General features: G+C 40.4%; 1 protein-coding gene across 2 annotated transcripts in view; it reads left to right on the top strand.

Moving 5' to 3' along the window:
• Positions 1-25,886, top strand: part of LOC132979103 (glypican-5-like) — a 95,892-nt gene that overhangs the window by 65,803 nt on the left and 4,203 nt on the right. For both annotated transcript variants that reach the window (XM_061044622.1, XM_061044621.1), the window contains one exon: positions 10,444-10,585. In XM_061044622.1, coding sequence (XP_060900605.1) covers positions 10,444-10,585 — 142 coding nt within the window. The remainder of the gene's footprint in view (positions 1-10,443; positions 10,586-25,886) is intronic.

Here is a 25,886-nt window from a genome sequence, read left to right as displayed (position 1 = left end):
TGTGTGTGTGTTTGTCTCCTTTAATCCTCGGAATTAGTTTTTTGATATTAGTCTTGCTGGGAAATGAAAGGAAAACTCACAGTGGACTGATTCTAAATAGCCTTCATATGATCTTTTTTTTAATTAAAAAGGCATTACAGGTATTCCAACGAATCCTTAATCTGAGCTTTTTCTAAATTTGAATAACCTCCATTTCCGGGATTAGTGGGGTTATGATGTGTGTATTTTTACCTACCGAGAGTAGACCCGGAGCGCTGTCGCACTAAGAGGATTGGGAAACTGCTGCTGATGTATCATAGACTCTGACCTCCTCCTTTCTCCAGTGTTGTCATGCACACAAACCTGCATGCAAAGCACACACGCAGCACAGTACTGATTGACACAGAAAAGTCACATTTGCGATGTGAAATCAAATACTGTAGAGCTTAAAATAACAGAAACAGACATAGGACATGCCCTTATCGCCTGACCTGCTATAAAATGCTCGATTAAATGTGTAGGCAAAGTTACAGTCCTCCCTTGTCTGTCTCCTCTGACTACCCTTTTCCTCACACTCTTCCTCTCTGCCTGTAAATATTGCTAATGTGGACAATAAATGTTTCAAAGTGGAATTTTGAGTCCCGGCCATCAGTCCAGCTGTTTCTGGGTGGGGATCTCTTATACAATGGTCTATCTGTTTCCATGCGAGGAGCAGGCCAGATCATTTGTCAGTTTGTCAATTTTCACTTTGGTGAATACAAAGTCGGTGGCTACACGCTGTGCTGAGCGGAGAAAAAAAAAAACACCAAGGCAATCACTCTCATGATTCATATCCCTTGTTGTTCTTTGGCACACACACACAAACAGAGACAGCATCATTACAAATAGTGAAATGTGTTGTTGATAGAGAGCTGAATAGAGCAAAGAAAAAAAAAAGTTCTGCCACAGAAAGAGCAGTTTTATGAGTGATTGATAGGACTGACTGCTTCTTTGCTGTTTGGTTTGGCCAGTGTCCTAGCCAGGTTCCACATCAGAGAGCACTTAGTTGTTTTTAACACACACATACACAAACACACACAGCACATTTCCTATGTTGATCCAGTTGACCCATCAGCTGCTGATGGGACTTCAGTTGTTGTATTGTTAGTGAGACAAGTTTGTTGATGATAATAAAAAGGAAAAACAATAAAGAAATTCAACCGTTTTATCCGACCTCATGAAAGGTAGAGACGACAGCCACAGATTGGTTTGTGACTTCAGCATGAGTTCACTGTATATTTATCTTTTATGTTTTGAGCAGTGCCTGCAGCAGTCAGACAGGGTTTGAGCTTTATGGAGGTAGTGCAGTCCAGGGATGAAGAGAGAGCGCAGGCTGAACTGGCAGCCCGTCACAGGGAGGGGACAGATTTTTCCACTTGAAGAAGATGACGGAGCTGGCCTTCACAGGAGCTTTGCTGCTGCTGCAATGGCATTGCAACAAGTCTAACTGCTCACTGTAAGGTGGTCAATTAAACTTCATGGACCACAGACTCTGATTTAGGCACACACATTTTTACCAACATAATAAGATGCAAAGCTTCTGAAATTTTAGTGAGCAGGGACTTTTTTCACATTAAGTCATTTTTACTTTCTATTTGGGTTTTGTCTCCAGGAGTACAGACATTCTCGCCATATGGACAAGATATACAGTATGTCCTTCTATATATGGCACTATGTTATGAAAGTCCTCTTTTTTTAGTTTGGTATGTTGTGCGTTTGTTAAAGTCAAGTCACAGTGTTCTTAATCTTTTATGGTGATTTCAGGCAGCTGCGGCATCACGCATCTATTACATATTATTGAATTTTTTTTGCACGCATTCAAAAATTGATTTAGTTTTGATTCTGAAAGGCCTGGTTTGGAAGTCCCCAATTGTATTTGGTTCAACACAATTCAAGTCTAGTTATTATAATTTTAATTTTTTTGACAATATTTACATCAGCCAATACTGCATGAAACCACTTTGCTTTAACCTTGATATCTTACACCTGATTTTATCTACAGATGAACATCTATCATAAGCATTACATTCTGACAGAAAATGATTTTGTGTGCATATTGAAATAACTTAATTCTCACAGTGCAAGCATTTGACACCGTCCCAACCTGTATCCTGTATAACAAGTATACAAGCACATACATACACATACAAATACAATACAATCACTGATTTGAATATATATGTACTATATCTCTCCACTTCAAATCAAAATCTGAAATTAGCCCAGTTTGAGGTCTGTAAGGCTTTTGCTTCCTGGCAGCAGCCCTCACTGACTGTTGACCCTCACATCTCACGCAGCGTACTTTTTTATCATCCAGGTAGCTGTTGGAACATGCTCTCAGTAAAACCGCTCATGTCACTCAAACCGTCACACATTTCTCAACAACATCTCCATCATTTTCCAGCCAGTAAACAAAGTTCATCCAATCGTAGATACGTAACACATACAAACGGCCTCACTGGCTGCCTGAGAGGAGCAGGGCGTGACAACCAAACGCCACAGTGTGTTACCGTGATTGACTCATGAGGGTTACATGAGGTCATAGCCAATAAAGTGTCACTTACGTTAAGCCATAGAATTGGCTTGTACTAGCTTGTAGTACAGGGGTGTGTGCCTCTGTTATTGTTCGAAGTACCAAGAAAAAGTGTTCAAAGAATTACTCAGACCTCCTTGGAGAAGAACATTTTAACTTTTTTTAAAAAAGCAAGACGTTTGTTTAAAGATTTCATACAGATTTGATGTAACTTGGTGAACATGACCGTCATTGGTAAAGAAGAACTGATACGTTAACAAAATAGTCTGGCACAATATTTCATTGTCAACTCATAAATTATGTCCAATGATATTCACAACTGTAACCAAACCGAGAGGAGTATTGTGTAATTTATCTCAAAACAATTTGGCAAAATGGATGTTGCAATTTTATGGGCAGTAACTCAGAAATCATGAACCTCTTCATTTTTGTGTTTTCAAGAGAGGGCTCGGGTATTTTAACATTAGCCGAAACACTGATGCAGATCCATTTGCAGAAAAATGAAACTTTTATATACTTTTATACCCACATTAACATACAGGAGTTTTGTATGAGTCTTGGCAGGGATGCACGTGGTCAGTGAGGGAGTTTTTCTAAGCAAATGTAGCACTTTGTTTATCTCTTTATTATTTTTTGCATAAGCTGATATTTGATCTTGAAAGGCTAGCTGCATACCTCATTCATGTTTTTGGGTGAGGTAGTTGTTGGCATTGCATTTAGACTTCAACTTCAGCTTTTGGTTGTCTTCAGTGCAATATGAATTTCAAATGTATCTGCCCGTAGGATTCGGATAAAGAGGAGTTTTTATTGGCTTAATTTTTAACCACGGAAAAGGGAAAACAGCAAAGAGGACTTGGCTCAGACTTTTTGTTATGCCTTTTATTCTTTCCATGTTTTCAATGGCAACGCATGAAAGTCCAAACTCTGACAGTTACCACGACTGTCTGCTCCAGAACTTACTGTATCTGTCAGTTTGTGGCTCTATATTCATTCAAAACTGTCTGAAAGCTGCTTGACACGAACAAAAAAAAAAAACATCATCAATCCACACAAACAATAGGTCATATCTGATCCACAATCAGCAGCGATGGATGGCTTCATAGTGCAGCTATCTGTAGTTTCTGTTGTTTGCAGACTGCAACACCTCAGACAGCTCATTCTCTGTCCTCTGTCCTTATTTCTCATTCTTACTAATACCTGATGGATACGCTTACCTCTTTCAGCTGTTCTTTCTTAATGAGGAAGTGAGATCCAGACAGTTTTTTCTGGAGCCATACACACATACACACACCTACAGAACAGATTGATGTACTGTACTCAAAAGCATTCAAAGTCTGTTTGTGAGACAAAGGAGGTGTTTTTAATGTAAAAGTTTGAAGTCTTTTCGAGATTACCACTGTTACTTTTTCCTCATGTCTCTTCCAACTTTGCCTTCCCCCTTTTCCCCTGTACTATGTCCACATTTGCAGTTTTTACCACAACTGCACTCAATGAGGTGATACTGTTTAAAATTGTCAGGGAAGAAAGAGAGCACATGTCTCAGTGTGGGCTTAAATAAGTGTTAGGACTTATGAGGCTGGTTCGCTGGTCTGATGGCGGTATTATACAATATGACACAAACACACTAACACAAGTATGGCTACTGTTGCAGTATTTATTTAGCATCTGTGGGTTTTACTCATATATATCACAATCAGATTTGACCACATAAAGCTGGATAATGTGGCCACAGCAGCCTCATGGTTAAGCTGCAATTACACACACGCACACACACACACACACACACACACACACACACACACACACACACACACACACATACACATGCACACCCAGACAGACGATACACACACTCAGACAGACATACAAACACACACACACACTCTTAGACAGATACACACATGCTCATTGTTCTACCGAACTCGTCCAGACACTGATTGGTTACTCCTGGCAGTACCGATTTGAGTGTGAATGTAGGATGCTGTCAAATACATGCAGGAATGCAGCCCCTTGATGCTCCCAAACCTGGCCCATCATCCCCTGACCGAGGAATGCCTTTGAAATGACGGAGAAGGCAGAATGAGTTGGCAGTGCAAGAGCAGAACTAGAAAGTATTTCATGATTTGGGATTTAAATCAAAGCCTTGTGGAATACCTGATTTGTCTTCGGATGCCAGGGGTAATTTCAAGGCACGCCTTGAGTATGAGGGTAGGCATCTTGTTTTTTCATCCCATCCACCCTGAGCACCACAACTGCTTGCTAAATGCTAAGTCTCCCTGTGTGAACACTGTAAAGGAATTCATATTCATTCGATTTTTTGTCACCTCCAGAACAGATCTCTCCAACCCTTCTACCGCTCCTTTTCGCATCTTTGTTTGTTTTTGTTTGTTTTCGATGCATAGAATTGTTTCACTTCTCCAACTTTCAATTTTCACTACCAAATCTGCATAGTGCACCTGTAAACTTTTTCTATCCCACAATAACAGGCTGTACTCTTTTTGTAAAATTCTAGATTAATAAAACCAGTGAGTGAAAACTGAATGAAGCAGGTGAAGGATAAATAACGTTTTTTCAAGCTCTGAAGCAGATGCAGCATATCGAGGGGATGGATGCTATAGCCAAATATCAGCTGAGGTCTCCTACTCATGAAAAAGTAATATTCTCCTCATTTAAACTGCTGAAAACATTACAGAAATCAGTGCTTCTTTGACACTTACTCAGCCTACACAGCGACTATCAGTTGGTGCCTTGAAATGTTTTAATCTACCAAAAGCTAGAAAAAGTAGCTCAATAGGCTCTCATCATTATCGTAAGTATTATCATTACCACTATCAATACCATTCTTTTGCCTCAGCCTATCATACAATTGTTACTGTGTTAAAGAAAGAATATGTATTTTGTTTAATCGTGTCAATGAAGCTTTCAGATGTGGTCTTATCCTCAGCGCTGAGAAGAGAGTGCCTAGCTTTGAATCTGGCAATCATTTTGAAGATATGCGAAAGATATTTATTCACCCATATCTCAGTTAATAGTGCCCTCAATATTCTCAGCTGCCATATCCTTAAATGCTGCATCAGCGATGACCCTGAAGCACAATTAAAACTGTGTTTGAAGAAGGTAAATTAAAGTTCACCTGATTGCTTATTTGCATCATATCTAAAGTACAATTTAATTACATTCGGTAACCTCTCATCTTGAGTTTTATCAAGACCTGATTTTGAAAAATATGATGCATGACTGAAGATGTTGACCTTCTCTAAACAGCTCAAATGTTTGATTTTAAAGCATATTCTCAGTATAAAAAGGCTGCATGGCACAGCAAAGCTCAAATACATCAAACAGCCTGGTTTTAAATGTCAGAGAGACCGAATCATGAGAAAACAAAGACATTTGTTCCTGTTGAGTTAAAAGCAACAGAAGATGAGATTTGAAAGGCTGTTGTTTTTGATGACATAAATAAACCACATTATTCATCTTTGGGTCCTGACCCATTCACTTCAGCTGCTTTATGATTAATATTTGAAGAGGTCAGAATGCTTCAGCAACACTTGTAGTAAGAAGATCAACTTTATTAACAATTTAGACCGACGTGTTTCAGCTCGTGGCCTTCATCAGGGTCATGGCTCTTACTACAAGTGTTGCTGGAGCATTTTGACCTCTTCTAAGCCTTTCACTCTTCATGCACCTTGTCAGTTGGTGAAGTTTGTGCCACTTTTTCTGCAGTTTATGATTAGTATTTGACATTAACTTCATCAGCCGAGCATATATTGCCTGTGATCTCTGCTTTACTTTTACTCTATGAAAGAAAAGAAAATGAAGAAGAAAAAAACATTTAACAAACTGCTTACGACACTCATTGAAACTCAGAGCTGGACCTCAATGCAGCAGCATTTCTCTGTCAGAAAGCAGATAAAGAAAGAGAGAGAGACTTTTCAATGCATACTGAGCATTCAACATTCTTTAAGGACCCATACTGGAATATTTATCTCTCTTTTTTTTAGCACCAAGGGCAAACTCAAAATGTCTTTCTGGACTATGTTGTTTGAATACCACAATTATGTTCCCTGTGTTACTTTTGAATTTACCAAGTAGAATTAACATTTAAACAGACTTAGCAGAAATTTTCTGGCACTCTAGCAGCTCTGACAGAGTCAAAACAAACCAACAAACTGCCCTGGACAGCGGCCAACAACACAATTCTACAACGGCCCAACTGTGGTTTCCACAGCGACAGCGCCTTAATTGATTCCTTCCCTAATTAACATGCTTTAAGGACAGCTGGGCCAGGCAGCATTGTGTTAAACGTCCCCTGAACGGCATGGTTATTAGCTTAATACCCCAATGGTTATCTGGATGGTGTTGGGTTACAACACTTTCTTGTTTAACACAACATTTCTACATAAACTGGTGGAGTGTGCATTGGATTTATCTTGCAGTTTTACAAATTTAAAAACAAGGTTAATGGGTTTATCATGGTAGCTGTCCAAACAGAGTTTTCTCTCTCTTACTTTCAATCCTCCATAATCACTTATCTTTTCCCTGCAGCCTTGTGCTTAACTGTATTGATCCATTGGATACATACTAAATTTGTGGCTTCCATCTTTGCACACAAGTCATTCAGTTATTGTATTTTTTGTCTCAAATGTCTCATATGAACAAGTCCCCTGACCCAAATTTCTATACCTAACACAGTGTATCATGTAGCAGCCTCAAAACAGGCAAAACAAGTACAGGAAATATAAAGGGACTGGTCACATGTTGTCATTATGAGCCAATCCATAACGATGAAATGCACAACTAACCAGTGTGTTTTAGAGGTGGGGGGAAAAAAAAATCTAAATTCTTCTGAGATTTTAAATAGATTCATAACTTCCAAAAACTGATTTTCAAAATATAGATATTTTTTGGCTAGTCAGTCACTCCCTGCTAAGTGCTAAGACTAGCTCTTAAACTCAGTAGAATGCCAAATGGAGCAGCAAGTTTCACAGATGACTGGAGTAGATCCTAAAGTATGTACTAATTAAAAAATAGACTTTGAATCATGAATACAGAATTGTTTTGAATCAAAATTCGATTCTCAATCCAAATGTGATCCAAAGAATCGACTTCGAATCGTTAGACACCCAAAGATTCCCTGGCCTAGTGTGTATATTGTTCACATTTTTCTAAGTAATCCTTTTGTTTCCGTTAGTCCATCTTTGAAAACTGAGCTGTCCAGGTATGTTGAACCTGGTTCCACTGAAGAGCCCTCTTGAGTTTCATGAAGCCTCTGCCCTCTATAATGCTTTTACATGACTTATTTGACTGTAGCACTTCTCTCAGGCCTGACTCAGAAGGGGCCACTTCACATTAAGTAGGAATGGGACACATGATAGATGTAATGGCTTACAATAAGAATAGTACCCACTGGTGTCAGGATCACTTTCAGTCTCCTCCTCCTCTCTCATTAGCAAACATCAGAAGTCACTTTTCTGGAAGGGAAGGCAGATAGAAAACCAACTGTGACACCAGTTGAGCTGCTGCAGAATTATAAATGACAGACAAGCATTTATCAGCATTGGCTCTATCAACTTTAGTGCCTCTTCATTCTTTGTCTCATTATTTCTACTTGAAGGCCTTGACTGTCTAAGTAGCTGGTATTTTATTTCATTCTCTTCCAGAAGAACAAAGGTCTAGACTAAGTTATCGACAAAATAACAATTTATTGAATCCAACGTTTGTACAAATACTGTTTATTCCCAGTAGATAATGTCTTATTACTTTACCCTAACCTTCAGTAAATACATCATGACGTCACAGTTATGATTTGTCTGACATAATGCAACTTAGCATCTGTTAACATACAGGTGGTAACATGTAGCTCAAAGCACAGATATGCCTAAGTCAACAAACTCTGTAGGATATAAGGCAAGACTCAGTACTGATTCCCCCCTCCCAACATAGTAGAAAATTATTCCTGCCCTGTTTGTTCCTGATGTTCGGTTAGCATGAGGGCTTTACAGATCCAGTCCTAAACCCTGTGAACAGATCGCAGACTCATCAGGCTGACATGACGTTGAAAAAAAAAAGAAAAAGACACGGATGAAGCAACAGAGTCCACTATACGATGCTATAATGAGAATATTTGCCGTGATATCAGGGCTTAGCGTAGTTCTATGGAACACACTGTCAACAAAAGAGCGAAGGAGAACATACTGTCGAACAGAAAACGTACTGTAATGCAGCCTTTTGATTACGTCCCATTGGCTTCAGGTTAATTCTCCGGAGAATATCCTGCTGCGTGCTCACATCAGCTCACTTGGAGCGTCAAGACTACTAGGTGTCTGGCAGGAGAAACTCTGGGTGAAGTCAGAATTTTAAAATTCAGGAGTTTTTCATGAGTTTTCTTCAAGGAAAGCCCTAACAAAAGTTATTTTCAAGCCCGGAGTGCATGCCTAGCCTGTTTGAGATTTTTAAACAAAATCCATGTGTTTTTCAAGCTTTTTGTGCTTGTGCATTACATTTTAAAGCTCACCCCTTATTGTATAACTTCTCATTTCTTACATCTTACATTTAGCTTCACTCTCTAAGCAGTATAAATAAGCCTGTCTCCTTTTTTTCGGGCTGTTAATGGCCAAGGAGGCAACTGGTTGAAGGTCACATTTTTCTGTCAGGTTGGTTGACAGACAGCCTGGTGTCAATGGCAACAATACAAGTCATCCCTCAACACACTGAACCTATCCCCCCACCACTCTCACTCACCTCTCAACGCGTCTTTAGTGGTTGTTCCCTCAGTATGAAGGTCAGCTGTGCTCCAGGATTGATCTTGTCGGCTTTCTCATGAATGTTTAATAGTTTGCTTGTGTGTGTGTGTGTGTGTGTGTGTGTGTGTGTGTGTGTGAGTGTGTGTGTTTGCATATTACATCCTAGAGGATGCTTAAAACTGTGTCTCTCTAGCTCCACATGTTTTACTTATCTGGTATTCATGCCACTTTCTTACACTTAGACTCCAAAGGATGATTTGTTGTTATGTCAGGAGAGCTTCTTGTCAGACATGGGGTGACGGAACAAAGACCACCTTGATGATGGTGGACAGCAGGGAGGGCCAGCAGGTGGTCCAATTAGTCGGCTCCACGCTGAGAGGGAGGAATATCGTAGAGAGAAGATGTTCATGCTCCAGGCTGTGCGAGTCTTCATGCAGAAGAGTGCTCACACTACAATGTGATGTGGTTTCTATAGATCCAGGTGTTTGTCACAGTTAGATGCAAGAGTAAAGTGTAAATAAAAAAATGATCTTTATTATTGATCAGTGGGAAAAAAAATCCTCACATAGAAGGATTCATAAGCTAATGAAAAGCTTAGTGTTGATAACTTTTATTGACCCTGCACTCGAGGGAAATAAACAGATGTCAATACATATCAGCAGTTATTCGACAGTATAAAAAAAATACAATAAAAATACAACTTAAAGATAACGTGTGTTGAATAATTGAGGTTGATTCTTGTAATGCTTACAAATGAAAGCGTAAATAAAAGCGGATCAAATATAATATGAACCCTCTCATCTGAAGAAAATGGAAGTTATGAAAGCTTTTGCCTATCCTTGTAATCGATGATTCTCTTAAAATACGGTTGTTATTAAAATAAACACGTCACCCTACCACCCAGGGCCTTCACTTGACACCACCCACACTGCTCTTCAAGAGAGTGGACAGGGGACATAAGAAACAATATTATTATTGTTCTTCTTTCAAGAGTCAGAATCTTGTGAACTTTGCCTTCTTTAACTCGTCCAGTTATTAGATTAGATAACATTACAGTAGATTACAGTACATTAGCGTTGCATTGTCAAGTTGTTATCATTTGCAAAAAAAGTTTGTTCTAAACCTCTTGTTTCTGTATTTGTCATTCAGGAGACCCAGGAGAGGTTTCCCAAGCTGGGCCAGTTGGAGCCCTGGGATCAGCTGGGCAGTGGGGAGACGGAGGAGGGCAGCACCACAGACTGTGATGATGAAGATGGATGTCAAGCCTCAGGAGACGGTCAAGGCCAGACCTGTAAGTAATGCATACCCTCCTCTTCATGTGAACACATCTACTTCCCTTTAACAAATTTATTAAGTTCCCACCACTTAGATATAAAAAAAACGTTTAATCACCATCCTTAAAGATGATTTCCATTTCCATTTTTTTTTAATTTACAGTTGAAGCTGATTTTTGCTGACAATGGGCATGGTTTTATGCAGGTTAGAACCAAGGACAGATCTCCCTCTGAAATTGCTGCCAACTTTTCTCCCTTTTGTCTTGCTCAGTGAGCCTTGAATTGTTTTCCAAATGTTGCCACAAAGTAACTCTTTCAGTCATCTCCTATGTGAGATGGAAAGATTCATGTCAAAAAGCACATTCCCCACAGTCTACAATCCTCACCTACTGTGTCTCCTTGAGGCAACAGCAAAGGTGGCAGCACAGGAGATTCCTCAGATCCTGAGACAAACAAGCCAGTTTGCTCAATAAGCACACATACACACACACACGCACGCGCGCGCGCACACACACACACACACACACACACACACACACACACACACACACACGCAAACACAGCAAGGAGGTATTAGGGCTTGTGTCGGCTTTGATAAGCATCATTTGATCTCCTGTAGAAGCTCCTTGTTAATCATCCCTAATTATCATGTTGTTTTTTTCAACCTACGAGGCTAAACAAAGGAGTCTGGTGAGAAACACTGTCTTACAGTATGGGGGGGTGGGGGGGGGATATGGAGGAGCACAGGACTCATCCTTGCAGACAATAATAGCAGTGGCCAGGCAAAAAGGTTCACTCTTTTTTTTTTCCATGTACCTGATAAATAGTCCATCAGGAGGTACAACTGAGACACTGAAGCTAGCAGACAGGTTAACAAAATTAAATCAGGCCCCCGTGATAAAATCCTTGCTGGAGTAAGCAGAGACTCTCTGGGATTCTTCTGCAAGAATGCCGATTCAGCAGTCTCTTTATATGGAACACGCATCATGTTAGCTGAGACTGTTTGCTCAGACAACAACACAAAGGCACACACATACATTACCATACATACATTAACAGGTGCCTGAGATGGCTTCCCTCTTCAGTTTCCCTGCATAGCCTGTCATCTCCTCTCTCTCTCTCTGCCATCATTCTCAAAATAAAAATGCAGCAAAATGTCCTTAAAAACGATACCAAAGATGTTTTCATTTTTTTTTACTTGTCTTGAGTTAGGGCCACAACAATCTTACTTTTTTGGTCAGATAATTTAAGTGTTATATCGACTATTTTGAAAACATTATTATTTGATTATTCTTCAAGCATTTTGTAGATTTTCTTCTCTTTTTTTTGACAAAAAAAAAAAGAAACTGGACACGTATATGTATTTTTTTTCACATGCCTTCTTTGGCCACCAAGAGGTCAACGCTGTCATGGATCTTCAAAATCTCTTCTACACATCTAATCTACTTTTCTTGTGTTAATCATTCATTTATATTTTTTATGTGCTAAGTATGCGTCAAACTGATCTCCTGCACTCTTCATACTCCTCTCTCTCTTCCTCTAATTACGCAAGTGAGGCAGGTGTGTGGGAGGCAAAGAGTCATTTAAGGCTCTATAGCTCTTTATCTCTCTACAGCTCTATATTTGGGTACTGGTCTAACAGCCACCACGACTCATTAGTATTCCAAAATATCAATATCTCAGTTGGAAATTATGTCTTACTGATTGTATTTAAGGTATAATGTGCTTGATTCAGTTTTATGAAAGTACTGAATTTGCAAAAGTTCATGCTAATAAGTTGATATAAATTAGCACAAAAACAGAAGCTACATCATGTGGTACAAGCTGCTACTCCAGTATACTAAGTATTTGCAAAATAATGCTCATAAAACTGCACAATGGATGGAAACAGCCAGAGTGGCTTAGTGTGTTGAGCAGCAGCAAATCTTAGGCATAGGTTCCCCGTATGGTAGGAAAAAAAGCTATTCACACCACAAAACAGCAAATAAACCGATCAATGGCCATTCCACTTCCAGTTACACACAGCCTGGACAGGTCCTTTCTGCCCTCCTTGTTGTGATGTGTATGAAATGTGCTAGCCTTTCTTAGAGCTCTGACAGCAGCAGCAGCAGCAGCATGCCCACAGTAGGGGATAATCAATCAAAACCAGTGTCTGAGATTTACAGAACAAAACCCATTAGCCTGTGCTCAAAGTAAAAATCCATATCCAGGTGGGTCCTGTTGCCTGTACAACTGTCCTTTAGCTTTCAAAGGGAGTATTTGATATCCAGTAACGAAATCATGCTGCTTGGAAAGGTGTTCTGGCTTTTTGCATCTAAAAAACAAACTAAAGCATTGGCCCTATTATAAGACAAAACTGACTATAAGACAGCCATTTGTATGTCTGAGGAATGATGAAAGGAGCTGGGCAACACTCGTCCATTTATGCATGGACAGTCCAATTTTTTGGCATATGGTTGATTTAGACAAGCCAAGCCTGGCTTTGAACTCAGTTGTGAGAATGTAATTTGCAGTTTCCAAAGCTTTGAGGCGACTAACTGCTATTGTTATACACATTCTTTGAATCCATTTTTCAGTTGCATGGCGTTCTCACACACTCGCCTGTCAAGCTAGTGGAAGTGTAGCTTGGTGTCCTGACATTTTTAAGAATGCTTAAGAAATTAAGAGCTCTCCCTCTGTCAAATTGGCCCTAGTGTGTGTTTCTGGTGTCATCTGCCTCACTGATGGCTAAGTTAGAAATCGGCATTTGCTGTAAATGCAGTACTCTCTTCTTATTCTCATTTGACCTCACAAACTCTGGTTTTAATCTAACCTACTGGCCAAACACTAGAGTAGGTTTTAGTTTTCATGCATATGAAGCATGTATTACCCTCCATCAGTCTCTGCATTTGTTTAACACTGTGTAACTGCGGTCGACCTCTCTGTTAAAAAGGGAAGTGAGCGCCCAATGTTTCCCAAAGAGACACTTTATCACTAAGCTAATGAACATCACTACTCTGCAGAGAACAGACTCACTGTCTCTGTCATCACACAGATGTGTTAGAACTTTGGCACGTCTTACTGAAGAGATAGGATGCAAGCGTCCTGCCAACTTCAAAGCACAAGTATGTCTAAAAAAAAATGAAGATATTTACCTACATAGACAGCCATATGAAGACTGAGCTATAAATGTGGAGCTCAGAGTTACTTTTCGTCAGTGACCAGCTTAATAAAGTATGACAGATTTGTATCAAGAGTTGAAAAAGCCCTTTTGACAATGTCGGAATAGCTCTACACTATTCAAAGAAAGCACAGTCTGATTGCATGATGTCATTTCTGTTTTATCTCGGTTCAGATCCTGCTCTTCTCGCCTGGAGACTTCTGAGCGTATTTCGTGTGCCAACTAAACAAGGCCCGGTCATGTAAGAACTGCCATGACCACAGCCAGCCATGAACGGGAGAATAAATCAGTGATTCTTTAATGAACCGTATCATCCCACTCGCCCTGCAGCTATGAGCGCCTCGTCTGTGGTACACTTTGTGGCGTGACTTTGGCTTATTATCCCGGGTATACTTATGGCTGCTCCTTCCAAAAGAGCTTTTCATTTGTAGCCAGCTCATTAAGGTATTAATCTCTAAAAGACCCAAGTGGCACATTAGACCACTATCTCTCCATTAGGAGGAGAGGGGAGACTCCGCATGTCTGTACATTAAAAGGTAAAACAGTACTTTGTTTGTCTGAGTGCAGCAGTCATGCCTGACCGTCTGACAGACCAAGCAAAGCGTTCTGTTTGCCATCCTTCTGTGCAGAAGTGAAGAAAAAAAAAAAACATTGAATATTAAAAACACACAGCAGAAGTTTGCTTCTAGTTTTTAAACAATCTTAAAGGAGTTGAAGATGGAATACGGGAGATGTGAAAACAGTATGTTCCCACCTTGCTACACCTACTTGTATTTAGCTGCAGTCTAGTTGTTTTGTTTGTGCTACTTTTGAGCAAAGCTGCCTGACAAAGGTGTGAGAAGTCATAAAGCAAACGCAGTGAGAAAGCAGGTTATCCATCTCAGAGGAGGAGAAGTAAATACGCGGATAAACACTTCCTGTGAGTTGAGCCGGAGGGATGTGCGGCGATATAGTGCGAATTGTACATCCATGAAAGTGCAATTCTCTCTCGGTAACAAACACCATCTGTCTTGGAACACTGGTGAGCTCATCAAGAAAGTGAAGACACCCCCGGCAATTGCTCACACTCTCTGCACTTCAGCGCCTAAACATGTCTATTAGCATGAAACCGTTGGCAATGATGGTTTTGCTTTTCTATCCTGTCGGAGAGCATAACGATCTCTATATGACAAAAGTAGAAGATTTAGGGAGTGGAGTTGTGAGTTTCTTTAACACTTGAAATGAAGGACAAATAAAAATCTCTACTTGCATATTATCATGCAAGAAGGAAACAGCTGGCTGTATGTGTTTGAATTTGTGGTGTGTGTGTGTGTGTGTGTGTGTGTGTGTGTGTCTCTGTGTGTGTGTGTGTGTGTGTGTGTGTCTGTGTGTGTGTGTGTGTGTGTGTGTGTGTGTGTGTGTGTGTGTCTGTGTGTGAGTATAAACCAGACCCCAAGGGAAGTAAAAAAAAAAAATAATAAAATCAAGCCACAGCTGCTAGTTTTGTAGAGATTTTTACTGGAAGAAATTGACAAGTGTAATTTGCGAATTTTATTCCACATTTAAATAAACACAAACACACACACACACACACACACACACACACACACACACACACACAAATTCAAGGTGAGTGTGTTTTCTACAAGACGCTTCCAATCAGCAGATTTTGAATATAAGGCATAAGGCCTACAGAGTAAGTTCTGCTCCTGTCATCTATCAATGTCCAGTATAGTGCATGCAGTATAACGTTTTCCACCAACAGCTGTTAAAGAACACCTCTGTTGAGATTAATTTTCCTCCGCTTCAATGTTCAAAAGACTGCATTCAGTGTATCGATAATGACCTTGGACCTAGCCGTGATAGAGACATTCAGCTTAAACATATCGGCCTCATCAGGTTATTAGGTTGTACCCTAATGTCAAAGGCATGAAGAGAACGCCTCTCCAGAGCCGTTAAGGCCGTAAAGGTGTGCAGCAGCTGTCTGTCCTGGCAGGAACTGCACATTCCTGAAATGAACGCTTTCTTGGGCAGGATATGGCCAACCTACACCAGCGTTCGCAGGATTACAGTGGATCGACCCCAAGCTCACCGAAGCCATGCTGTGGGCCCTGGACCCTGCCCTCACCTGCCTTTCATCTTTCAAAAGTTACAAGATGGCGATTAAGGGTGAAAATGCTGCAATTCGGGATCTGAGAGAGGACACAAGGTCATGCAGAGTTTAAGGGGAAAGTAAGAGAATTGAGACCGTTACAACAACGGAGAGGTATATCAGAGAGCCACATGATGTAATGGTAGAAGAGATGACAGAGGTTTGGAATATAGCTAACATGAGAATAAAGCGATGATTAAATCTACCGTGAGAAAGGTGGGTTAGAAGGGAGAATGGGGGATTTGGTTCTTGGACGCTTTGCCAGGCCGGGTCGAACCAATACCAACCCCTTGATCTTCCAATCCCAGGTCCTGGGCTGAGCCGATGCCCCTTGGGACTGGCGTGCTTTGGGCCTGCTGGTCAGCAGATGTAGTGGCTCTGTCCCGATGCGGATATTACCAGGAGGACTGCCATTTCCCGTAGCCTTTTCATCTGGAGCTCAAGGGGTTGAGCAAGAACACTGCGGGGCAGGGTAGAGTTTGAGAGGAAGGAAAGAGAGGATCAGCGATAGCTTTGACTGAGCAGAACCATGGTCTGGTTTGCGGGTGGATGCTGGAGGAGTGAGTCACATTTTCACTCAGTTCTGCTGAGTCAGGTATTTGTTCTGTCATCGCATCATTTACTTACTGTAATACCTGTCTGGCAAAATCTGTAAATTAATCTTGGACTTTTTAGTTTTGTTACCTTTCAAATGGTTATGCAAAAAGAACAATTACAGGGATAATTATTTACATGTATTACGTAATTATATGTTCTCCAACACATCTTTAACAATATTACCTGATCACATACAGTGTATAAACCCCTTTCTGACTTAGATTAGACTAGGCTACTATTTCGATGTTTTTGATGCTGATGTTGAATGGGCTTAATCTGCCGCAGTTCTTCCTCTGTGGAACTACTTAAATCAAACAATGTAAAGTATTTTTAAATATGGTTAAACTTTGTGTAAATGAAATGTTCAGGACCGCATGTTAAAGGAAGAACAAAAATAGATTTGTTTTGCTACACTATTGTTTGTCTTTAGGTGTCAGTATGAGTTCAAAGTATTTTCTATTTAATGGCTCACTGAAATGTTCTTTCTTGTCTTCTGCTATCCTCTGTAAAACTATGTCTGGCATTTACCACTGGCCGTCCCTCATGACGGTGCTAGCTTAACCATCCACATTTAAAAGTTTAAACTTAGACTTTCTCAAAGCTAATGAAAACAACAAACGCAGATAACCTGCTACACTTTCAACTGGTCCTTCACTGCACTTTTTACACTGCTTTTGACTTCTAAATAATATTTACGTCAATAGTTTAACAGCATGCAGGTCAAGCAATTTCTTTCCTTCTCTAAATCTCTGTAGTTTATTCCGCTAACTGCACACTGCTCGTCTCCCTCAACATGTGCTTTGTAACATCTCTCTTCCTGGTTTTACATTTCCCTCAAAACAAAGGGATCTCTGATTGGCTTAGAATACAGTTTCCCAGGGAAATGATTAGCTTAGGTAACAACACTTACACAAAATGAAAATATATTCAATGAGTAGAAAGGAAGTTACAAATCACAGCAAAACAAAGGATTATTGGAAATGCAGTTTTTTTTGTAGAATATACTGATATATGAAATACAATACTCTTTCAAAGAACCATATTTTGCAGGTCCCTACACATTTTTTTTCCATCGCACACATCAGCATTTGTGACCATTACATGCTAACACAACCATCCCTTAAAAAAGTCTTGAATCTTTCTTCTCTGTGGTCTAATCTTTCTTCCTAGCTTGGCACATTGTGCCCCGTGGTTTTTATGGCACTTTCAGAGCATATTAGCTTGAAGGGCTCCCTAGGCGTGCGGTCATCAGAGAAGAATGGTTCTCATTAGCCATCATCATCATTTCCTTTCTAAACAGTATCAGTGAGGCCTTTATGATTGAGCCTCTCCAGTACACCTTTGGGAACCTGGGTTGGGAAACACCAAGAATTGCAGGTGTGATGACAGGTTATAAACTAAAGGAAGTGGTGAGGGTTTAGTACCTCAGAAGTCAGTGAAAACGATACATGGACTCAGCGATTTTGTATGGTTGCAATGAAGTTTATAGCAGAGGAACAAGGAATGCTAGTGACTCAGTGCTGTGATACCATAGCCACATAAAAGACTTTACTACAGTTCCACAGAAGGAGCTGTTATTCACTAATCTAACAAGCAATCCTTACGACATATGCAGGTTTCCAGGCAGTAAATGTCCTTTTAAAGATGGTTAAATGTGGTGTCCAGACGCATAAAGTGTTCCTTTTTGAAAGCAGCTATTTTAATGGATATGGCTTGAATTTTATTGTGCACAAAACACTCCTGAACCCCAGTCAAGCATGGACTAGAATTTTTAAGTTATCATTGGGGCTAGATTTAATAAGAACTCAATGAATTTGTGGAAATATTTTGTTGCTGGCTACACACACTAACAGACAGTCCTACAGCTGAGGGGACTTAGTGATGGGTCTGGTTTATTTGGGCTGCTTTATTATTGCCCATATCCAGGCTTCTCTGTTGGGGGTTAAGATGTGGAATGGATGAAAGGAGAGGGAAGGGGGTGTCCGAGTGATCCCCTTGACTTTCTTGACTTGCCAGAAGCCTGGCCCTGGCCACCAACACAGAACTGGCATTCCTGCTGTAACACAACACTGAGCAAATAAAGGCAGACATTCCATTGATATTGAAAAATACAGTAGAAGGATAAGCAGGGATGAGTATGATCCTCTTTGTTTCAACTCAGCCTGGTATGCAGAGGAAAATACAGACAAGGTGCAGGAGAGAAAGAGTGAGCATGGAAGGACTTGGTCTTTTGAGGCGGGTACCAATATCTCAAACTCAAAAGATGCAAACTTTGGTTTTAACCCTGATCAGAGTATCTGCTTAACATAGCAGCAGTGCATTAGCATTGCATGAGAAGTCAGATAATGGAAGCAGGTAGCAATGAGCCATTTTTTCTATTGACTACCTGCAGTGCAAGGCTTTATATATGTGTAGGCATCAAAGAGACTTGCATGCAAGACTTTGCTTCATTAAAGGCCTATTCTATTGACCAGCAAAGAGAGTGACAAAGCCCTTCTCCCTTATCCATAATTGATGTGGCAATTAGAGCTGAACCTGTAACAGACTGTCAGGCCTAAGGGCTGGGAGGGGGGCTGCCCTCTTACTGCTTCAGCAGATTACAGATCAGATAGATAGGGGGCCACTGACAGCGTACTTAGTGCACCATTCAGAGTAATTTAATTCTAACTGCAGCCAGTTATGCAACCAAGAGTTTACATCAAAGTATTTGACTCACCCCCTCAAAATCAAACATTTATAACATCACAGCGCAACTTTTTTTTATTTTTTTCTAACCCACACAGATTTCTGAAAACACTTTGAAGTTGAAAAGGGAGGCATCACTTAGATCAGTTTAATTCAGAGGAGACCGGTCACGTGGAGCAATACAAGGCCGCAAATATACTCTTCGCATCTTACTTTTTCATTAAACCGTTTCACTTGCTCACCAGCAGCAAACTCTCTTGGGTCAAACCTGGTAGTTGATTCTCAAAAGTTATGGCAGAAGTGCACATAGAGAAACCGTGTTAGAACAGCTGTACACAGCTTTAGATTTCTGTACTCGAGGAAGGATCCATATGACATGTTGTGTCAGTAGACACACCCTGACAGAGTGCTACCTGATGTGCTCTTCCTCCTGACGGTAATGGATTGCGATTGAAAGTGCACACATGCATTTGTGTGAGAGTGTGAGAAAAAAATAAAAATTAATACGAGTTTATCTCTGCAACCTTCACGCTTGTCTGTCTACAAGGACACCCTGGCACCTGCCAGTGCAATGAGGCATCTGGTGTTTGAGTGTGTGCAGGTGTAGTGTCTGGTGTGTGTGACTGAAAACTGGTGTTTGCATCTGTGTGTGAGATCAATGAGATGTACTGGGCCTTTAACTTCTCCTTTGCCAGGAGGCTGTATTCTCCTCAGGATTCCCCTCCATCTTGAGGATTTGTCACATTGACTGGTGGGGGTCACTGTCCTCCCAGGGCCCCTTCTGCCTATTTGCTTCAGTGTTGGATGTGTTTGTGTGAGCGTGTAAAGGAGAGTAAATCTTAAGTCTTGCCAAGGGGCTTAATAGTCCAGTACAGCTAAGAATCGCACAGGGCAGATTCCTTTGGACAGATCCCTGCCCTGAAGTTGCCGTGCTATTTTTCCTGTTGCTAGGCTAGCTGAATGCTAACATGTGTACCCCACTGGTGCCCCAGTATTTTTGCCCCTTTAGCCCCTCAAATGGCCTGCCAGAGTCCCTGTACCGGTGTTGGATTCCCTTTAGAGGTTGCCTGTGAACCAGAGGGACAGTTCCCAGGGAACTGTGGACAAATTCAGTGTGTTTCTTTGAATACGAAATAGGGAGATTAGTTTGACGGGGGCAGCAGAGAGGAGCCCTAGCCTGACAAGGCACTACATAAAGAGTGAGTTCTGGACAAAAAAAGCAAGGAGATAGATGGCCACTAATGAACTATGTGAATGCATCCTTACCCTTCTCCACTCCCTCTAACCTTACCCTTCTTTGTAAGGAAGTGTGTGTAAAGAGAGATAAGAAAGCGTTGTGTGGGTGCTTTGGAAGGTCAATGTCTCTCTGTGAGACAGTGAAAGAAAAGCCTTAAAAAAAAAAAACATGTGGGTTAGCATTCTCCGGCTGTACCAAAAAAATGTCAGGACACCTGTGATCCATGGATTCAGCTTCAGTCACAGCTCAACATGCATTCAAGTTTTTAAGTAACAATGGCTGTGTTAATATGTGTTTTTAGTTCCTTCTGTTTAAGGATAGGCTAGTTACCATAAATATTTTTGAATTCTAAATGGTTGCCAGCACTTAGCCTTACCTAACATTTCATCGGAATATGGATTTTAAAGAAAAATTGTACAACATCTTCGTCTTTCTTCAACTGGGAAACATAAAGTCTTCTTTCAAAGGGATAGATGGCAGATACCGGGTTTCTGGCAATATGTCACACATCAGGTTGAATCATTCATAGGGGAATGGCCTGCCCCAGCTGGTGGTGACGACACAGACTAATGGTATCAATAACTTTTTAATGACTTTACTATATTAGAAAAATGGTGAGTTGGTGCCACTGCTTCTAAAACAGTATGATTAATTTGCCAAGATTTGGTAAAACAGCAAATATGGTTTGATTTGATATAGAGGGTGGATAAACTAAGATTCTTCTGTCAAAGTATTGAACTTAAGCTAGTGTTGTAGTATTTGAATCCTGATTTGAGACTCGACATTCTCAGGTATTTCAAACTTAACACGGATTCTTCTTTAGTGGCTCAGAGTCAAACTTGAACACTCAAGACTCGACTCAGACTGGAGGTTTATTGACTCAAATACAACACAGATTTATGCTAAGACCAAGCACTCACTGTAGGGAGCCCATCCACATATTGTATCAGTAAAAGTTTCAAAAAGCATTTCAGTCAAGGGAGAGGAGTAAGTGATGTACGGTAAGTATTTATTAAAACAGATTGATTGCTAATTAAGCCCTGTCAGAAAGCCTTACGTGCTTAGAATCTTCATGAAGATATTGCTTTTTAAGAGGGTGTGCGCCCTGAGAAGCATTGAGATTTATCGCCCATGAAGTCCAGACACTGGTGTTGGAGGAGATGTTGGTGACTTCTGCTTGTTTTGACAAATCTGATGAGGCTAATGTAACTGTGAAGACTGGTCCGAGATGTGGAGTTAAATGGGACACAAGATAATCACATAATCATATATCACAACTGAACTGAAGGCAGATCAATACAAAATATATATTGAACACAGGCTACTGTTAGCTGTAGCCAATGCCAAAACAAGTAACCTTAAGAGTCTCTGTCGTCCATGATGCAGAAATGTCAACCCAGCCTAAATGTGGTCTAAAATGAACGTTTACTTTTAACACAGTAGAAACACTATTACATGATTGAAAACAAAGTCATTTTAGCAAAAAGCTGTAAGTGATGGGTGTCTGGGGTCACCAGAGTTTATGTGCATTCAAGCCAAGCCAAAAAAAGTTGGGAACCACTGTAATAGACCATCAATAAGGGTCTTTTCAGTGTTATTGGCACACGAGAATAGCTTATATCTTATTTTGACATCAGGAAATTTTGAGTGAGCACGCACGAGAGGAGTGAATGCAGAATGGTACAAGAAATAAACAACAGGCCTAGCATGCAAAATAACGTCTTCCTGACTGAACTTTCACCGGAGCCTCATATCCGTCTGTGTGTCAAAAGGGCTCGTCTTTTTATGAAACATTGCTGTGAGGCAGGTCAAATGGCCTTGTCAGAACCCAGGCCCCCTGACCGGGCTTTAAAAACCCCCCCTGCCCCCGCTATCCCTTCATCCGTCTCCCATCGACTACGTGGCAGGAAGAAGACCTTCAAGGTCAAGGCAGGGGTGTGAGGGTAGAGAGAGGAAGATGGTGAGAATGAGCAGGAGGAGAGGCAACTTTCTGACCTCCATCACACACACTCCATGTTGCCATAAATCAAACCAACACCTTCGGACTGTTGTTATAATAGTACACAGCAGGCAGAGGAGAGAAAACTGCCACAGGTCCTTTAAAGCCCATGATACACAGGTCAAAATCTTCTATTTAGACATCTGTGTAGGGTTAAATAACACTTGAATTTGATCGAGATAAAGATAATTAAATTGAGTAGAATACATGCTGTATTTGTTTGTATTGGCTAGAACTCAATGTTGAGGCCGGAAAAGTGACTTTCTCATCCTAAAAGCATATTGTGTGACAACTTGCTAAGCCCCAGTATACAGGAGCATCATTTCTCATTGGACTCAAATTCTGCAGCTAGAGCTTTCTGTGGCTGTGTTCTTGTCTGCAACATTTATGATGCAAGGATGGAATGAGGCATTATATTAGGTAACAACAGAAGGAGGATTGTTTGAGAACAGATCACATCCTCACTTTGAATAGGTTTCAGGACTTAATCTGACACGGTGGCCCAGTCCTCACTTCCTCTCTCTCTCCCTCCCTCCCCCCAACCTCCCATCCCTACTTCCTGTTGGCTAAAATATTGGGTCCTCCTCTTCTTCAGTTTTGCGGCCAGGCTTGTTAGAAGCAGCTGTTGCTGCTTTTTTGGCTCTTTAGCCAGCGGGAATTGGAGGCTCCTCCAAACATACAAACTGCCCAACTGGAGAGACATTAGAGGCAAAGGACATCATGAACCATTTCTCACACACTTAGCAAGCCCAAAGGTCAACATGGTGGCTGAAGACAGAACATCCCTGTTGAAGAAGCAACATGCTGGGGCTGTCCTTCTTTGTAACAATAAAGACTGTCGGGTGCTCAGATGTACAAACTGACACAATTCCCCATCCCCGACATCTACCATGATCCTGTTTATGCAGGTTCTATTATAAATAGAAACTACTACAAAACATTTGTACGCTAGAATGAGTCAATGCATACATTTTACACACTATTTCCCTGATATGAAGCTTTGTTGTCTTGTATACACGGGTTGACATTAAGCATTAACCTCCAGGCCACTGGTTTTCAAAGATCACTGGCCCGACCATTGTAACCGCTGGCCCAGGAACGTTACTTTTGATTCGAAAAATTACAGTCACCAATTTACTCTTGAACCAGTCAGATGCTAGAGTAAATTACAACTTTTATTTAATTGAGCTCTAGTTATAAAAAATATTGCAGTATTTTAACTGGCCCGAGCAGGCCAGCTGAACATGCAATCAGCTGGCCCGTACTCTATCAATCATTCATCCGGATCAAAAAGTTGTTCTCAGTCAGATCACATTGGTACCGGTGGAAAACATGTCATGATGTCACTGTTGGGGGAACAGCTCGTCAATGTGCTCTGGAATGCCTTGAACTTGCCTTAGCTGATTGATTCCACCTGCACTGATACGAGTTGACTTATTTCCATAGTCATACTAAAAGCCAAGCTAACTGTTTTCCTCTTCTTACCATCTACGACAATGTTCCCTTCCTCCCTCCATCCCATCGACTGTTTTCTGTCTCGCTTGTTCTCCTTTTTTTTATCCACCGTATCTGTGGGATTTACACATGAGCCAGCTTATGAAGCACAGCTTATCTGCTAACATTGTCTCATTATGACAACAACATTACATTCCTTTATCCTCCTGCCCTCCTGGTTTTTCATCTCACTATACCTGAAGTTGTTGTTTTTTTTCTGGGATAAATCTGTTTTTCTGCACGTTACTGTTTCTCTCTATTACTTCAATAACATAACATTTCATATACTTTAAATAATACTACTATTACTGCTATAATAAACTGTGCCATGGTGAAAAATGTAAAAAGTTCATAAATAACATTTTCAAAGTATGTTATGATATTATCGAGCACAGTGTATGTTTGACAGAGCGGTAGGCCTATATATTCTCAATAGGGCGAGGAATCTTTGGGTGTCTCACGATTCGATTTTGATTCTTGGGGTCACGATTCGATTCAGAATCGATTTTTGATTCAAAACGATTCTGGATTCATAGATCCATGGATTCAAAGACTATTTATGAATTAATACTTCAAGATCTCCTCCAGTCACCTGTGAGACTGGCTGAATTTCATGTTACTCTATTTGGCATTCTATTAAGTTAAAGGGAGTGACTGATTAGCGCCCCCCCCCCCCCCCCCCCCAAAAAAAAAAAAAAAAAAATTAATAAAAAATAAAAATCGATTTTTGGAAGTTATGAATCGATTTTAAATCTTAGAAGAGAAGAATCTCGATTTTTACATGAATGGATTTATTTTGCCCACCTCTAATTCTCAAACAAGGTTAAACCAGACATGTTCCATGTCATGGACAAAAAGAGCTTAGAAATTGAAAATTATTTAAAATAACTTAATCCAGGTTCAAAACACAATTTGATCCTTGGCAAACGTGAGTGAGCTCTGTGTTTGTTTTGTTTGCCAATTTTCATGTTTTTTCTTAACATAAAAAAGTTAGAGCGATTTCCCATGTTGAACTTTTTTCCTGAAATTCTGTCAAAATATATATATTTTTAAAGATTTCATTTTGAGTCAAAGTAATTTCTCAAACACAAACACATTGCCTTCTTATAGTCTTGCATAAACCCTTAACTGTGTTGTAAAATGCAACTGCACCTGTCAGAGATAGAACTATGTTTTGGACTGTTTTATTGTTCTTATTTTACAACAGCTGTTCATCTGTTCATAATACTGCCAAAAATGTCATCTTAAAGGATTGCTTCAATCTATTTATAAAGCATATTTTCTCTGCAGAAAATATTTCAAACTGATCTAACACAGCACTACTGCAACGACGCTCCATCCATTTAATGTTCTCGAGGCTCTAAGGAAACAACAGCAGCATATGAACACAACGTCAGACATGTTCTCAAATTCATTGTTGTGTAAAGTGGATTGTTCTCTGGTTAGGATTCATAATCACTTTGCGGATCTTCCCAGGTTATTTGGAGTTAAATGTACACTTCTCTTTATAATTATATTTTCTTCTTTTGCCAGCTCCCAGCTTGTTGTACTCAATCAAACCTCTTGTCTGTCTTTCCCTAGGAATAGATGATTACTTTAATGCATATTGTCTCTTAGCCTTTTGACTTTATGTATTTATAATATTAAACACATCATATGTATTTCTATTTAAAGACCACAAGGCAACACCATGTCTTCCAAAACCCCCCTTCTCTGAAAAGACACTTAAACTAGCTGACGGTTCTGTTGTGTATGCAACAATTAGATTTTCTGGCAAAGACCTGCTGCTATAATTAGCCAGTTTGTTAGCCTGCAGTGCAGACGTATTAGTGTTGTGTTTGCCCATTCAGATGCTGTTTTCTGACATCTCCCTGATGAGATGCAGCCCATTTCCATTGAAACAATAACGGCAATCTGATTTGGGATAAATGATGTCTTTGTCTATTGTCTGCTGGAACAACAAAAACCATTGGCACGGGAAACACTTGTCTCTCTTGAGCCCGGCCTAGCCCTGC

Source organism: Labrus mixtus, chromosome 8, assembly GCF_963584025.1.
Source record: "Labrus mixtus chromosome 8, fLabMix1.1, whole genome shotgun sequence".
Taxonomy (NCBI): Eukaryota; Metazoa; Chordata; class Actinopteri; order Labriformes; family Labridae; genus Labrus; species Labrus mixtus.
The sequence above is the reverse complement of the archived record's forward strand: the minus strand, read 5'-3'. Positions and strand labels throughout refer to the sequence as shown.